Source organism: Orussus abietinus, unplaced genomic scaffold, assembly GCF_000612105.2.
Source record: "Orussus abietinus isolate OABI.00-Male unplaced genomic scaffold, Oabi_2.0 scaffold73, whole genome shotgun sequence".
Classification (NCBI taxonomy): Eukaryota; Metazoa; Arthropoda; class Insecta; order Hymenoptera; family Orussidae; genus Orussus; species Orussus abietinus.
In genome coordinates, this window is record NW_019394248.1 from 293,917 (window position 1) to 309,689 (window position 15,773).

At 48.0% G+C, this 15,773-nt stretch overlaps 1 protein-coding gene across 8 annotated transcripts in view; it reads left to right on the forward strand.

Moving 5' to 3' along the window:
- LOC105694784 (nesprin-1) overlaps nt 1-15,773 on the forward strand; it is an 84,662-nt gene that overhangs the window by 44,412 nt on the left and 24,477 nt on the right. For 4 of the 8 annotated variants that reach the window (XM_023433532.1, XM_023433540.1, XM_023433534.1 and 1 more), the window contains 4 exons: nt 1,858-13,212; nt 13,996-14,106; nt 14,183-14,488; nt 14,664-14,798. In XM_023433532.1, coding sequence (XP_023289300.1) covers nt 1,858-13,212; nt 13,996-14,106; nt 14,183-14,488; nt 14,664-14,798 — 11,907 coding nt within the window. Of the gene's footprint in view, nt 1-801; nt 1,835-1,857; nt 13,213-13,995; nt 14,107-14,182; nt 14,489-14,663; nt 14,799-15,773 lie in introns of those variants that run through there. The other 4 variants (XM_012415802.2, XM_012415810.2, XM_023433542.1 and 1 more) reach the window with 3 other exon arrangements.

Consider the following 15,773-nt stretch of genomic DNA (forward strand, 5'->3'; position numbering starts at 1 on the left):
TTTAAGATTCCTTAAGGTCTTACAAAAGTGTCATGCACATATTCCCAAATGTGAAAATATTTACGGAACTTATCTTCTAACTAAATGCACCGAGTGATTTCAAACTTTGACACGTGGTCATGATGGTCTCGAAACTCGCAAAATTTCGAAAAATGAAATTTCGTAAGTTTCCCCACCTTCATTAGGACCTTCGCGTGTTAAAGTTTAAAATTATTCCGTGCATTCGGTTTTGAGTAAAGTTTTATATTTTCACGTTTTGATACATATATAGTATGACGCTTTCATATCGCCTTAATGGAGGCTGAAAGGTGAAATCTCGCTGGACCGTATTTTCCTGCCATGGAAAAATGGGATAGAGCGAGAATTTCTTCTATCACCCTCCCTCTGTCATTTATTTCGTACAGTGATAACATAATCGATCCAGGAAGCCGATAAACATCGCAAATTCAAGCCAACTTCCCGACCGACCACGTGACGGCCACGTCACGCAGCGTCACGTCTTACTTACTCGATAGATATATTAATTTTGATCTAGAGCGACATTACTATTTATGAATTTTGTTTGCTGCGTCCCCTCGCCCGCCCCTCCCTACCTTCCCGATCGTCACCGTCTCTTCATCTTGATCTTCGTCTTCATCGACCTTGGGTCTCCATCTCCGCCTCTCTCTACTTCACGTCCCTCTACCTCGGTTTCCGGGAACGTCTCTCTCTATCACGTACTTCCGGCTAACCATCTCTCTCTCTCTTCATCTCTCTTTCTCAACCTCTCTCGATGTTCACTGTCTCGGTCCGACCTCGCAGGCCTACCGCGAGAAGATCAAGACCTTGCAGTCGAAGATCAATTCGCGATCCGAACGGTCGAAGCTCCTCGTTCAGCGTGGAACACCGGATTCCGATCCCATCGATCTATAGCGAATCGATAAATCGGAGCCTCGAATCGACCTGAGAAAAGCCGCAGTCCATCGCGACGTATTTCTCGAATGTAACCTCGTTAAGCTTGGCAGGGCGCATCTCGGGACGCGCCATCTTGGATTCTCTTCCGCTCGCGCGCCGCCATCTTGGATTATCTTCCGTTCTCGCGCCGTATACCGACGCCGTTCTTTCGGCCCTTTTGCCTCGTCCGTAAAAGGAAAATTCGAGAGAAAATTAAGCTGACACGAAAGAGTGATTCGAGGCACATCTAAACGTGAATTCGCTCTGCCAAGTTGACGATCGACGACAATCGAGGATTTGTTTTCCACCGCGCCAGAAGGGAACGAAAAAAAAATGAGAAACGCGCGCGTCGCGTCGGGCCTTCGGCAGATTCTCTTCGCCTTGTCTTGAGAGCGCGTTTCCCGAGCCAGGGGGAAAGTTCCTGGCAGGTCCTCCAGTAAAATTAGCGTTTCGCAAGCCGACGTGCCTTAGTTATGTATTTTCTACCGGACTTTTTCATGTCGACGCTCCGGAAGCGCGCTTGGTTACCTCCTACATGTACACGTACACCTGCGCATGATTTCTTGCGCACTTATACGTGTACACGTGAGGTATACGTACAAGCGCGTAACACCTATACGTCGTGAAACGTGTGTGTACTGCATCGGCGTGCAGAAAATAAAGAGCCTTTCCAAAAAGAGTCGCAATGATCCGCAGTCCCCCACCTAGCTAGCGATAAGAGATAAAAAGAAATTAAATGAGAACTAACGGGGGCCGAGTATAGCCAATTAGAGCCAAGTCAAACGATCCATATACATACACGTGTATATCGATGCATCCTAAGATACATATCACGATCGTTAAAGAGCAATACCTGCGATATTTCCACGAGGCGCAAATCGTACTGACTATTCCCTGTTCTTTGGCGGTTGCTACCCGCAACAGGCCTTGCAGACACAGATGGACAGTTGGAAGCAGCGCTCGAGATCGATGCTGGATCAGATACTGAAGGTGGACCCTAACTTTGTCCCGACTTCAGAGCCCCAAGGCGCGAGGCATCCGGGATCGATATCGTACGCCGATATCGCGGCCGGTAGAAGCAGTCCAGGCTCGAGAAGCGCGAGTCCCTTCAGAAATCAGCGAGAAGAGCCCCCGGTACCACCTCCATCGTCCTCGACCTCGGCGAAGGGGATGGTCCAGCGACCTCGTCCAGAAGAGCCGAAAGACCCTTCATCCGGTCCCACAGGTGCGGTCCAGGAGGAGAGGCTGAAAGAAGAGGTTGAGAAAGTTGCGAGCAACCCTGGAGCCCCCAGGAGGGGAAGGTCCTTGACGAGGAAGACCTCGGGAAAGGGTGGAAGGAAGGATACTCAAGAAATGGGGACCAGGGTCCAGGGGGACGATTCGAGGTCCAGGGAGCAAGGTCGGTCGCCGGCCACTCTGGCCCCTAGGGAGGACTCCAGGAGGCGGTCGCCGAGCCCCCTCTGGGTCCCAGGATCCACGACCTATGCCGATATCCTGCGAGGACGCATGCAGGCCAACTTTTCCAGGGCCTCCTCGGAGCCTGTAGGAGCGAACGAGGACGAGATGGTGCAGCTGACCAGCAAGGACCGCTCGTTGGAGCGACCTCGACGAGAGGAGCCAACGCCGGTCCTGGAGGGTTCCGGGAGCAAGGACTTCCCCCAGGGGCAGGAGGAACCTGCCGAGATCCAGGTTCCCGTTCCCTATGGTAACGTCCAGCAGGTGCAGGAGGAACCGGAGCCTGATATTCCGGGACACGTTGAGGAGGTTCCTGCGGCGTTCCCCACGGACTCGGGCAACTGGGCCGACGAACCGCTGGAGGATTATGTCTTGGAGGGCAAGCACTACGAGGAGGTCGCCAGGAACCCGGCTCCTGCAGAGATGTACGACTATATCCATCCCATGCCCGAGCTGGTGGGGTACATCAACTCCCAGTTGGGAGCGTATCCTGTAGGTTCCTACGTGTACGCGGCTGCTCCCCAGCAGGTGCAACAGCTGGAGCCCATCGCCCTGAACACGTTCGACGGCCACATGGGCTTCCCTGGGGAACGCTACGTCGCTCAAGCTGCATATCTCGCCACTCCTGGTCCCGATGTCTATCAACAAAGAAGTCTAATCAGACAATGTCCCCAGACCGAACTGATCCCTCCACCAGCCATGTTGCCCCAACCTCGAGCACCTCCGGTCGAGGTCCTGCAGGTTCCAGTTCAGAGGCAGGAACCGGAAACCCTTGTTCCGGAACCTGCAGCTGAAGTAGGTGATCCCGAAGAGACGAAAGTTTCCCCGTCGCAGGAGGAACCACCCGTGGAAGAGGGGAACGTGGAGGACCAGAACGAGGAACCAGGTGGCAAGGTCGACGCGAAAAGTCAGTCCTTTTCGTATGCACAGATTTTGTCGCAAGGGTTGAGTCAACGGGTGCTGGTCGGCACCGTGGTGCCACCCACGAAGGTGAACCCTGAAGTTCCGACTACCTTGCACGAGGTCTCACCTCCTAAAGAGGTCAGGTTACCGAAGAAGATGGAACCACAAGTGGAGAAGACGAAGCAGAAGGAAAACGAGTGGGACACGACCAGGAAGAGGGAGACGAGGAAGAGACACCAAGAGGAGAAGAAGCCTGAGGAAGATAGGAGAAAAAAGGTGGAGAAGCAAGGATCGAACAAGGCGGAACAAAATGTTCCAGCCAAGCAAACGATGGGACCTCAAGAACGCGTGGTTACGAAGGACTCACAACACGGAAAGAAGAAGACGGAGGTGAAGGAGGTTAAGGAGGAGGGAAAAGAGGAGAAGGTGTGTGGACAAGTCCTGGAGGAGGCGGCGCCTCAGCAGGAGAAGAAGAGGAAGCAGAAGAGGAAGAAAACTGGAAAAAACACGGATGACGAGATTGACAAAGCCTTGAAGGAGATAGAGGACATGGATAAGCAGCAAAAGGCGAAGGCTGCGAAGGACAAGTCGAAGGAAACGACGAAAGTCAAGGAGGAAATCTCCGATTCGGGGAGGACGAAAGTGGAGATTTCTAAAAATGAGGAGAAAACTAAGAGGCAGGAGAAGGACAAGGAAAAGGTGAAACTGGAAAAGAATGTAGACGACAAGGAAAACGATGGGAGGAGCAAGGAGGTCAAGGTGAAGGAGGAGGTGAAGAACAGACAAATTAAATCCGAGGGTAAGGATGATGCTAAAGGGAAGAAACATAACTCTAAAAATCAAGGGAAATCGAAAGAGACTACCTCGACGGAGAGTGTTAAACAAATCGAGGACGACGACAAAGGCAAGAAAGAAAACGGGTCGAAGGACCAAACGAAGATCGAGGTTAAGGTCGAAGGAAAAGGAACTGCCTTGGGAAAAACCGAGGAATCGGTAGAGGCGGCCAAACTCGAAAAGGAATCGGATTCTAAAGCGAATGCGGATGTCAAAGAAGCGACCAAGACAATGCCTGGGAAACAAGAGAAGGGAAAGAATCGTGCCAAAATTCAGAAGGAACAGACGCGACCTATAAATGAAAATAAAGCTGAGAACAAAAATGTCGAGAAACCTCCAGCGAAACAGCCAGAACCAAAAGAAGAAGATAAAGTCAAGGAGGGAACGCCGAAAGATGAAATAGGCAAACCTGCACCTGAGAATAAACGAGAGATTAAAAAAATCGATGAGAAAGAAGCGAAACAAGGAAAGGAAGGAAAATCAAAGGGTGACAAGAAGTCAAAAAAATCGACGGATACGAAGGAGGTTAATAAGGACATCAAGAAGCCGGTTAAAGTCGAGGAGACTAAAATTCAAGAACAGCCTAAAGGCAAGGTAACGAAACAAAAGAAAGAGGAGATTAAAGCACAGGATGAAGAGAAAGTGCATCCGGCGAAAGCGAAGGAACAAGATCAAAAGGATATTAAAAAAGAAGACGAAATGGTGGTGACGAAAAAAGATGCGAAAATTTCTGGATGTGGTAAATCTGAGACGAAACGAGAAATCGCGCCTAACGAAGCAGGGAAAGTTGAACAAGACGTTGATAAGATTGAGAACAACAAAGAGACGATAAGCATCGCTAAGGAGACCGAAAATGTAGAGACGTGCAAAATTAAATTGACAGAAGTTGCCAAGTCCGCAGAAAATATTCAGACTGCAGTTGCACCGAAAATCAATGAACCACCTCCGAAAGAATCAGATGCCGAAATTACTCCGAAAGTAGACAAGGAAGTGAAGGAAGTCAAGAAGAACAAAGACGAACCGAAGGAAAAGGCGAAATCGCCGGAAAAAGAAACGACGAAGCCAAAAGCTCAAGAAAAATCGAAGCATGGAACTTTGAGCATCAAACAGACCACAAGTAAAAATAGAGCTCAGAGGTCAGACACTATGCAAATTGATTTGACAATGAAAGAAGAACCGAAAGATAGGATTGCACAAGATTCCGGGAATGCACCTGCAATCGTGGATATTGTAGATGTGAAAAAGGAGAGTGAAATTAAAATGGAAGCTTCTTCCGGGGCGATTCCAAAAATCAAAAAACAGGATAAGGTCAAGTATAAGGGGAAATCTGCGGATGTTGAAGAGACCTCTTCAACAGGGAGTGAAAAATGTGGCGAGACTCTGTCTACATCTGCAACTAATGTTTCGGTTAAAGACCAGGTTTCGGAAACAGGGAAATCGGCAGGGGAAAAGAAGTCCCAGGTCAGCCAAGAGTCACAAAACGATACGAAGAAAAAAATCGAAGGCCAATCGAAAATTTCTGATCCTAGGACGATACAAGCTCCTGCCTTCTTCGACAAGTTCGAGGAGGAGCTCGTATTCGAGGATAAAGCTCAAATTATTGACTCGAAAACTAAAGCATCGCCTAAAAAAGCGCCCAAGCAAGAGCAATTCAAACCCAAGGAGAGTAGTTCCGTCAAGATCACAGATTCAAGTGAAGCAGCCAAGGAAAAATCTGTTCCTGAAGAGCAAATTAAATCCAAAGAACCAGTTAAGGAGAAAATTACCGATCAACCTGAAGCAGCTAAACAGAAATCTACTTCCGAAAAGCAAATTAAATCAAATGAATCAGTTAAGGAGAAAATCACCGATCAACCTGAAGCAGCTAAGCAAAAATCTGTTCCTCAAGAGCAAACCAAGTCCAAACCGTCACCAAAAGACGGGGTAAAAAAATCCAATCAGCCCCCAAAAATAAAAGATTCGAAATCAATCCCAGATGCCACCGCCCAGGGCGAGAGGTCTCTTGGTGAAGAAATCGAATCGAGAGCCAAATCACCGGCCTGCGGTCGGGCAAAGAAAAACGAGGAACACCCCAAAGCGATGCGCAAAGACAAACCCACCGAGAAGGACGAGCAGGATCAACGAGTCGCTTCCAAGGCCCAGATTCCCGATTCCCAAAAAGCCTCCCCCGTAAGCGACGCGAAATCCCCCTTGGAAGGGGCTCGATTAGGGAAAGCGTTGATCATTGAAAAAACCGTGACTACCGTGACCACCACCACTTCAGGGTGCGAGGAGCTTAAGCCGCCTTCCGTCAAGTCCGTCAAGTCCTTCGAGATCCTTGAGAACGTTCCTCTCCCACTAACCACCACCTTAGGCACAGAAAGCACCGAACTAATCACATTATGTCCAGACACTGTCGAAGCTAGTCTTACGACCACTTATGCTAGAGTAGCTGGTACCGAATCGACTGTTAATCCGCGAATCGAGGCTATAGATCGAGTACCAGGACCCTCGTCGGGGGATTTCGAAGGTAAATCCCGACCTACGGAGGTCGGCCAGAAGGACGAGGTCGTCCTGCTCGGGAGTGTTGGAGATGAGGGAAATGTTCCGTCCAGTGGGGAGAAAATTCCCAAGGGCGCGTTGTTAGGCGATGAAGGGAATCAGGGTTCACCTAAAATGGCCACTTCGACGGAGGAGGAAGAACTCTTCCTGAAGAGCGTGGAATGTAAACTAGGAAAGAGGAAGCAACGTCCTGCGCTTCCCGAGGAGTTCATGACCCGGGAAGGGAAGGGAGTTGTTGAGAAAAAAGGGTCGTTGGAGGGGAAGATAGGAGTTGAGGGAAAAAAGAGCGATCGGGGTGATAAGGTTGATTCGGAGGGAATCGTTGAAGAGAAATGTCCTTTGGAGGGTAAGACGGAAGTCGATAAAAAAAATAGCGATCGAGGGGATAAGGTCGACTCGAAGGAAGAGTCGAAGAACCTCGAGGTCAAATCCGAAGGATCGGTCGAAGAAGGCAAACGCGAGGATAAAGCGGATCCTCGGGAAAAGGATATCTCTTCTCCTTCTAAAAAATCGAAGCAAGCGAAGACGAAGAAGTCGAACAAGGAGGAAGGTGGAAAGGATCCTCCTCGCTCGCAACAGAGTAAATCTAAGGAAAAGGAGAAGGAAGTTTCAGAATTGAAGGATCAGGACGCAATTGATATCAAAAAGGACACCGATACTAAAAAAGAGAGGGTAGTTGAAAAGACGACGCCTGCGGTCCCTGAAAATCAATCCTACATTGCAAAACCTGAGTTGACGAGCAAGGAGCAAAGCAGGACATCCACCATATCGGACGTTTCTGACAAAAATGATATCGCGACAATCGAAGGGGCCGATGATACCGCGTATCATTCGACGGACATGATTAAACCCTACTGGATCGACTATCACCTTTACTCACAGGCGGAGACCGATTTCCACCAGAATTATAAAGTCGTGAAAGTAGTCAAAGAGCCTCCGGCGCCATCTTGTGCCCTGAAGATGAGATCTTCGAGTATAGAAAGGCTGGTCCAGAGTTCGAAGTTGAAGCCACCGGAAACTGAAGCCATCTCGGACGAGCCTTCCATTTCCCCGGAAACTGATTCGCGAATTTCCGCACTTTCCGCCGAATATTCGGAATATCGAGCCGCCAACATCTACGAACTCGAGTCTCGGTGGATCGATCATGTCCGGTCCACGACTGCGATAAAGGATGGAATTAAAAGCGACGAAGAGAAGAAGGAAATTGAAAATAAAAATTCGGGCGACCTATCAAAGAATGTTTCGGTTGACGAGGAAATTAAGGTCCTCGAAAAGGAGCCTGAAGTCGTAAAAATCGAGCCGGAAGCTGGAAAAAGGGAGGAGGTAAAACGCGAATCCGTGCACCTGGTCGCAGGTGACGATTGGATGTCCATCTTGGATGAGCCGATGATCCTGGAGGACGATGACTTCGACGAACCGGAAGATCGGTCGAAAAAGGAGATACAAAGTAAACTGGATTGTACAATACCACCTAAGAACAAGGCTAAGGCAACGAAGAAAAAGACAACGCCGGTCGAAGACGTGAAAATTGAAGAAATCAAGCTGGAAGTGCCGAAAGGAAGCAAAGAAGCAAAAATGACGGAGGTTACGAGCAAGCAGAAAGGAGACGAGAAAATTCAAACGGTGGAAAGTGTCGAGAAGAAATCGAAACTCGAGGGAAAAACGACGGAGAAGGAACTGAAACCAGAAAAAGAAGAAGTAGACGACGAGAAGGCCAGGGAGAAAAAACAAGGAAACAAGGAACATGGAAAATCTAAGAAGGAAAAATCGGCACCGAAACAACCGAAGAAAAGTGAAGAAGCCAAACTGAAGAAAGAAGAGGTGGCCGTTGAAGTAGGAGGAAAGGAAGTGGAGGTTCCCACCTCTTCCAAGGATGAAAAAGTGACGGAAATTAAAGCGACTCCTGAATGCATAGAACGGAATAAATCCAGCGAACCCCAAGAAGTCCCAACTTTGGAAAAGCAACCAGAAAAAGAAACTTCATCTCCTGCAGCGACTGCGTCAAAAAATGTCGCAAAGGAGAAATCAACCCCGAAGAGGACCGACGAAAAGAAAGAAACGCAGTCATTCGACAGCAGATTAAATCCAAACGCGAAGTCGTGGGTTTCCACAACTTCTTCAGCTTCGACTGGACCTGAAACTTCAGACGAGGTCCAAGAACCCCAAACTTCAGGATCTACAGCAGCCTCGCAGGAGCCCCAGGAGAAGTCGGCCCAGAAGAAGACCCAGAAGAAGCAGCCGAAGAAGGAGATTAAGGACGAATGCAAGCTTTCAAAGGAGGAGGCTCCGAAAATAGTCTCTCCCGAGAACTCTGAAGAGATGGCAACCAACGAGGTAAAAACGAGTCCAAAAATCCTGCCACAATCTGAAGAGGTCCCTAAAGACTCGAAATCCTATGCCGAAGTCACAGCGAAGTCCTCTTCAAGAAGGACCTCTCCTATGCGCCAAGAAGAAGAAGTCGTCGCTCTAGACATTGACGTGTCAAAATCCGCCTCGACGGAAAAGGATCTCGAAGTAGTTTCGGATTTAAAGGACTCGCAAATCTCTTCCAAGGTTGTCGTCCAGGAAGAGGCGACGACGGAAGTCCTGAAAACAACGGGGGGGACTTCTTCAGCTTCTTCCGAGACTTCGCAGGTTAAGATCGAAGATGCGTCGACTCTGTCGGCTTCTGAAAAAGAGAAGACATCGAATTTAAATTCGGACGATTTCGGGAAACAGGAGTCCAGCTCTTGGGCCGAAGTCGTGGCCAAGAAGCAGGCAGACTTGGACTCCAACGATGCTCAAATTTGCACCCCAGAAATTAAATCCGTTCCCCAGGAGCGAACTCCCACATCTCGAGCTCTCCCCCAGATTCAGATCCACGTGGACGAGTCCCAGGAACCGGAGCCCGTGAAGAACATCGTTGAAGTGGACGAGGAAGGTTTCATGGAATTTGTGAATCGCCGAGAACTCCGTTCGAGAAGATCGAGATCTCGTTCCAGAAGTTCCAGACGTCAGGACGAGGGCTGCACTCCTCAGGAACGAATCAAGGATCAAAAGGAAGAGGCGAAAACCGAAACCGCTAGTGAAGAGGTCCTTGAGAAGCCGGGGACGAAGGAAGGCATCGCTATGGCGAAGAAACAGGAAAAGGGGGCGAAGAAAGCGAAGAAAGTGGCGGAAAAAATTGAAGTTTCCAACGAATCGAAGGCGGAAACGAAGGAGGAATCTTCGGAAGTGTCCAAGGCGACGAACCCGAAGGAGAAGAAGAAACCGTCGAAAGGACAAGGTGCTCAGCAAATCCAGGAACAGAAGGAAAGCCAGAAAATTACAAAGACCGACGCGAAGATGCCGAAAGAAATTACGGATACGGTAAAAACCGATAAAGAAGTGCAGAAGACCGAGACAGTCGATACTTCGAGCATAGAGACGAAGAAAGAGTCTCCAAAGAAGGATGAGAATAAAAATAAAACCACTAAAGATGAAGAACGATCGGTGGAAATGACGGATAAAAGTGAAGACGTGTCGGACAAAAAGATAGAAAAATCGAAGTCCAAAAATAAGTCCAAGCAAAAATCGAACATCGAAGTGACAAAAATGGAGGTCGCGAATGTAAATCAGCCGACTGTAGATAAAGAACTCGAAAAGGCGAAACAGAAAACGGAAGATAAATCGAAGCTGTCAGAAAATAAGAAGAAAGAAGAAAGTAAGTCACTACTCCCAGTTGAAGATTCAAAAACGAAAGAAAAATCGGAAGCCGAAGAAAATTTTAAGGTCATCGAGGCTGTGAAATCGGAGAAAGATGTTGAACCGACGAAGGATCAGGAAGTGGAGTCCAAAGGGAAGGGAAAGGGTAAATCGAAGAAAGGAAAATCTGGAAAGGGGGCAGTTAAAAGTGATCAGGAAACTAAATCAAAAGAAGACACCGATAAATTTGGCGTACAGCATGCAAATGAACAGGGATCTGTGGAGACGGTAAAGGAAGAAAATGTTGCGGCCAAGGATAGCGATAAGTCCGAGAAAGAGATTAAAACGGAAGAGAAATTAGCAACCGTAGAAAAGGATAAGGACAAGTCCGAGAAAGACATTAAAGCGGAAGGAAAAGCGACGACTACGTCGAAAGTCGAGGAACAAGCAAAGTCGAAATCTAAATCAAAAGGGAAGAAAGGAAAGCCGAATTCCGAAATTGCAATTCAACCGGCAATTACGTCTGTAAAGGAAGTAAATACAACCGAACAAACTGAAAAATCCCTGCAAGAAGAACAAGTTGTAGGGAATAAACCTGAAGTTGTTCTTCAAGTCGTTGCGGAAGAAGTAAAAAAACATGCCGAGGAAGCAGTGAAAGAAGAAGTTATAAAAGCCGAGTCCAAAACTGAAGAGAAATCTAACGAAAATGTGACTCGTATAGATAAGACGGAAGAAAAATGCGAATCGGAATCGAAGAAGGAGCAAATTGTAGAAGATCGTTCCGTCGTCATCCAGGACGACAAAGATCTGGATGCATGTGTAGAAGTAACGGAGAAATTGGAGGATGGTTTCGTCCATGTTGAGATCAAGTCGAAAAACAAAGTCGAGATTAAAAATCCCGTGGCACCGATCGAACTGCCAAAAAAAATTGATACCACCGAGTCGATCATTGTCGCACCCTCAGTCGAAAAGAAAGACGAAGAAACTCTTGGTAAAAACGTCATCAAATCTACAGAGCCTAAAAAAGAATTTATAGTCCAGAAAGTGGAGGAGAGCGCCGTGAAGACGGAAGAGAAAAAAGGAAAAGCGGAAGAGAAGGAAACGAAATCAGTTCCCTCAAAAGATAAGTCGAAAAAATCGGACAAGGATCTGAAGGAAGAGAAAATAGAAAAAATTCAGTCAGAAATAAAGGCACTTTCTGAAATTATTGTCAAAATAGAAGACGCTCAAAAATCAGGAAAAAAGGAGGAAGACGCAGAAGTCCCTACGGCCGAAAAACCAAAACCAGAAGAGCCCTCTAAAGCGAGTGAAGATGCAGTTGTTCCAAAATCTTCTGAAAAGAAGTCTAAAAAAGAGAAAGCGAAAAAGGACAAACTTGCAGAACAGACGTCGAAGTCCGACGCCAATAGTGCAAACGTTCCTGAAGGGGAAGATATTAAAACGGAACCCAAGACGACTCCTTCAGGACCCGAAGAGACACCTTTGTCATCAATTTCTTCTCCCGAAGAGGTGAAAAAATCCAAAGAAGAGACTTTAGTCTCCACGAAAGTCGAGCAACAAGTCACGCAGACCCCGAAGAGCCCAACAAAACCAGAGCCCTTGAAAATCGAGTCCAGGGAAGAATCGTTCGTGGAGTTCCCCAATCCTGAAGAGTTATCTCCCGAGTTTATCGAAATCTCAGATGTGGACTCTCTGGACCAGGACGTCCCTATGAGAAAATCCAAGGTACAGTTCTTCATAGCAGACGACCTCGTGGTGGTTTCCCCGGACAGGCCGAAACCCCCAACGAGTCTCGAGATCCTCGAATCTTCGAAAGCCTCGTTATCAAAATACATATCCCTGGATGGAGGGTTCTGGCTGGACAAGCGTCATTATCACGAGGCAGAGCGCGACCTCTTCGAGAATCTGGCATCTCGAGGTAGAAAAATTCCGAAATCGGAAGGATCTCGCCCCAGCGATCGAGATCCCGATCCCGACGAGGATCGCGACCCGAATGAAAAGGGGGAGGGAGGTGGAGGTGGACCTAAGCCCCCCTCAGGGGAATTGCCCTCCGACCTCGCGACTCCCCTCACCGAGAGACTCGTCGCCGACCTGCCAGGGGGGATTTGTAGCTGGAGCGATTACAGCACCTACATATCCCCCGAAAGTCAGGAAAACGATACCTCGTTTAACGACGCACCTCCGAAGCGGGACGTGATCGATTCCTCGAAAGACTCCCTTAGAAAGGGGTATCTCTCTCAGCCTGTCGAAACAAACATTGCCGTTTCCCCGGAAGGAATCGACAGGTGGAGCGATAGAATTCCTCCGTCGGGGTCGTATAGCGATTGGAACGCGGAGGAGACTCCGTGGGGTAACGTAGGGTCTTTAGGAATAGAAGCGACTTACCTGGTCGAGCGCCGGGCGGGAACTGAGGGTGCGTGGCCCGCATCGGGCTCGCCGAGTCGCGTCGGTCCTTCGGGTGAGATCGGCGGCGCTCGGGCGCCGCCCGCAGTCGCTCAGCAGGGTGACTCGTCCGAGAGGGTGCACTCCCGCGTCAATGCCACCCCCGCACTCGACCCGGAAGGGTCGCGGGAGCGTCGTTCTTCTGAGAACGACGTCGCCGATCGAAATCTCGCCGACGACGACGAAGGTCTCGATCGTACCGCCGAACTCGTTCGTAGGATGACCGAGGACCTCGTTACCGAGACGGACCCACCCTTCTTCCGATCCCTGCCCTCTTGCTCTCTCTTTTCTCGCTCTAGTCCCGCCGTTTCCTCCATTCCAAAGTCTACAGGGAATTTAGGTAAAGAGACTCGGGGATCCGTCCAGCAATGGAGTTCCACGGGGGAGATGGAGAGAGAGTCGGGGGCGACTACCGAGGCTAAAAGAATCCTCAGGATAAAGGTGCGACTCATCCCACCAGTGCTCGGTCTTGCTGTACAGTTTTCTCTTATATTATTATTATTACTTTTGTCATAACTTACAGCCGAATATGTTGTACTGCCGTTGTTTTTCTTTCGCTCATTTTGTTCGTGTCGCCGTTTATGTGTTGCATTTCTAGCTACTCTCGCTTCCAGGTTTGGTCTCGACCCTTCTCGATGCATGGCGCGGAATAGTCTTTACGCCCTCTTCGTGATGTTCAATTTTTGCGGACGTGTGCGCACAGAGAGATGCAACAGGATTAATTAGAATAAGGAACTTTGATCACTCGTTCTCACCAGGAATTTTTTTTTTTTAATTTTTTGAATAATGTAACTCCTCACCAGGTGAGGATACGATATCTCTCTGGGTGCACATCCTCGGCAATTCGTCCTTCGCGTTCTTCAGGAGACTCCTTACTCGTCCACTTTTCCCTCGACCCTGAAGAAGAGGATTTTTCCCAGATTATCCGATCATCCCCCCGCGTTCGTATGCAAGCGTTGAAATCCCCAATGATCGGTCTCCCTTTTCATTAATCGTTCGGTTTTCTTAACGATTTGGTCTGCTTTTGAGCTTGAAGCGCCGAACAGGTCCTTGTCGACGATCCTGGACGCATCGCAGGTTTCGTTGGTCCTCCACCGCCAGTTAATACATTAATCCGTCCATTGGAGTTGGCTGGAGAACGGCCGAGTGCACGGCATGGTTTAAACTTTAAATAAATAAATCCATTGAGGTGGAGGCGTTCTTAACGCGAATTGTGATTTTCAGGAGTCAGTAGCCGGAGATTTGAGTAGCCTGAAGAGCGCGGTTAATCGCCTTGAAGAGACCCTCGGCGATCTTCCCAAGGACACCGTGGAGTCCATGTTCTCCGCCATCGCGGTGAGCCCTTCATTTGGATCTAAAACCCTTTAAATTAAAAAAAAAGGCTTTATCCCGATTCCCGAATTTTTTACAGGTTGTCCTGACCGAGCTGAGGCTGAACGATCAAGAAGCGACTCGCATCTCTTCGGACATATCCAGGATTCCTGGAGACCTTGAAGCCAGGCATTTACTTGCACTCCTCGGGGAAATTCGGGGGAAAATCTCCCTTCTTTTGTCAGCTGCCGAACAGGGGGCCGTGGCTCTGGAACATGCTCGACGTGTTCAGGAACAACGCGAGCGACAAGTCCTAGCTTACCGACAATTCCTGGAGGAAACCGACGCCTGGTTGAAGGTGGTCGTGTCGACCATCAGCGAACACCGGTCTGTCGACACTTACAAGGTCAGGGTCCTGATGATCTAGATCAGGAGTCCATCAGTGGAGTAATCGTTACGAATGACTATAATTATTTTAACCAAATGCAGTTGATCAAACGATTTTCTTAAATGAACGAGATTTTTTTCATAAGTCTAAGAGAGGATATGCAGATCCTAGGTATTTATTGTTGTATGCGCAGATATTGCAGGACGAGCTGATCGTCAGGACGCACCGCGTCTCCCAGCTGGAGACCCTGCCGGAAGTCTGCGCTCTGGCGAAGAACCTGAAGAGGGCCTTGATGGAAATGTCGACGCGTCTTCGGCAGAAGCAGCAGGTACTCGTCGCTTTCCAGAAATCGGGGGCTTTCGCAATTGTCGATGCCACGGTGATGGGGCTCGCTTAAAATCCCCCTTGAAGCTCTCCCGAGCTAGGCTTTGGGACCTTCGAATCCTCTTTGGTCCCTTCCATAGATCTTCCATTCGATCACCCATCGATCGCTCATCATCGATCACGTAATCGCACCTCTTAGCTGCACGTCCGAAACTGGGCTACGTACTGATACGACATTTTTCAAGTTATTAAGGTGAAATGAAAGACACTTTTTTAAGGACCGAACTGTCCGAAATTTTGACGATCGAATTTCTCGACGTGTTTCACTTCACCTTAAGTAATGAAGAAATTGCGAGATCAAATTTGGATAGAGCTAGTGACAATGTTTCATTGAAAGAATGTTGCTTCTTGGTAGAAGTATGATAAGAGCACTCGCGTTGATATCTCTCGGCACGATTGAGTAATCTAGAGCAATTTTTAATTTTACTTTGATTTTTATTTTCAATCGTATTTGGAAATTTGTTGTAAATCGTTCAGGAACAAATCGATGATCGCTGCAAGACCAGACGTGGTATACAGGGTGCTTAGATAGTAGATTGCTTATCATGGGTGCTTTGTTCTTTTTTTATTTAATCGTTATAGCTTTTGCGAGGATCCAGGGCTGGAATTTACTGCTCTCAGGTGTACAGTTTTATTCTTGCTTGGTCGTTACCTTTTTATTTCTTACGGAGTTGGTGGTAATTCGGGTATCTAAAAGATAACGTCTTATGCCACTGATCATCGTAATCGACTCATTATTTCGTTACTTATACGCTTTACTTGTTCGTCACTATGCGCATATCGTTTAAATAGTATTTATTTATTGTTTATACGTGTTAGACTAAGGTGGTGGATATAATTTAAGCACTGCATGTACTTATGGAATGTTGATATACATGTTACTGTAATTTGGTATAAATTAAACTTTTATCATTGATTA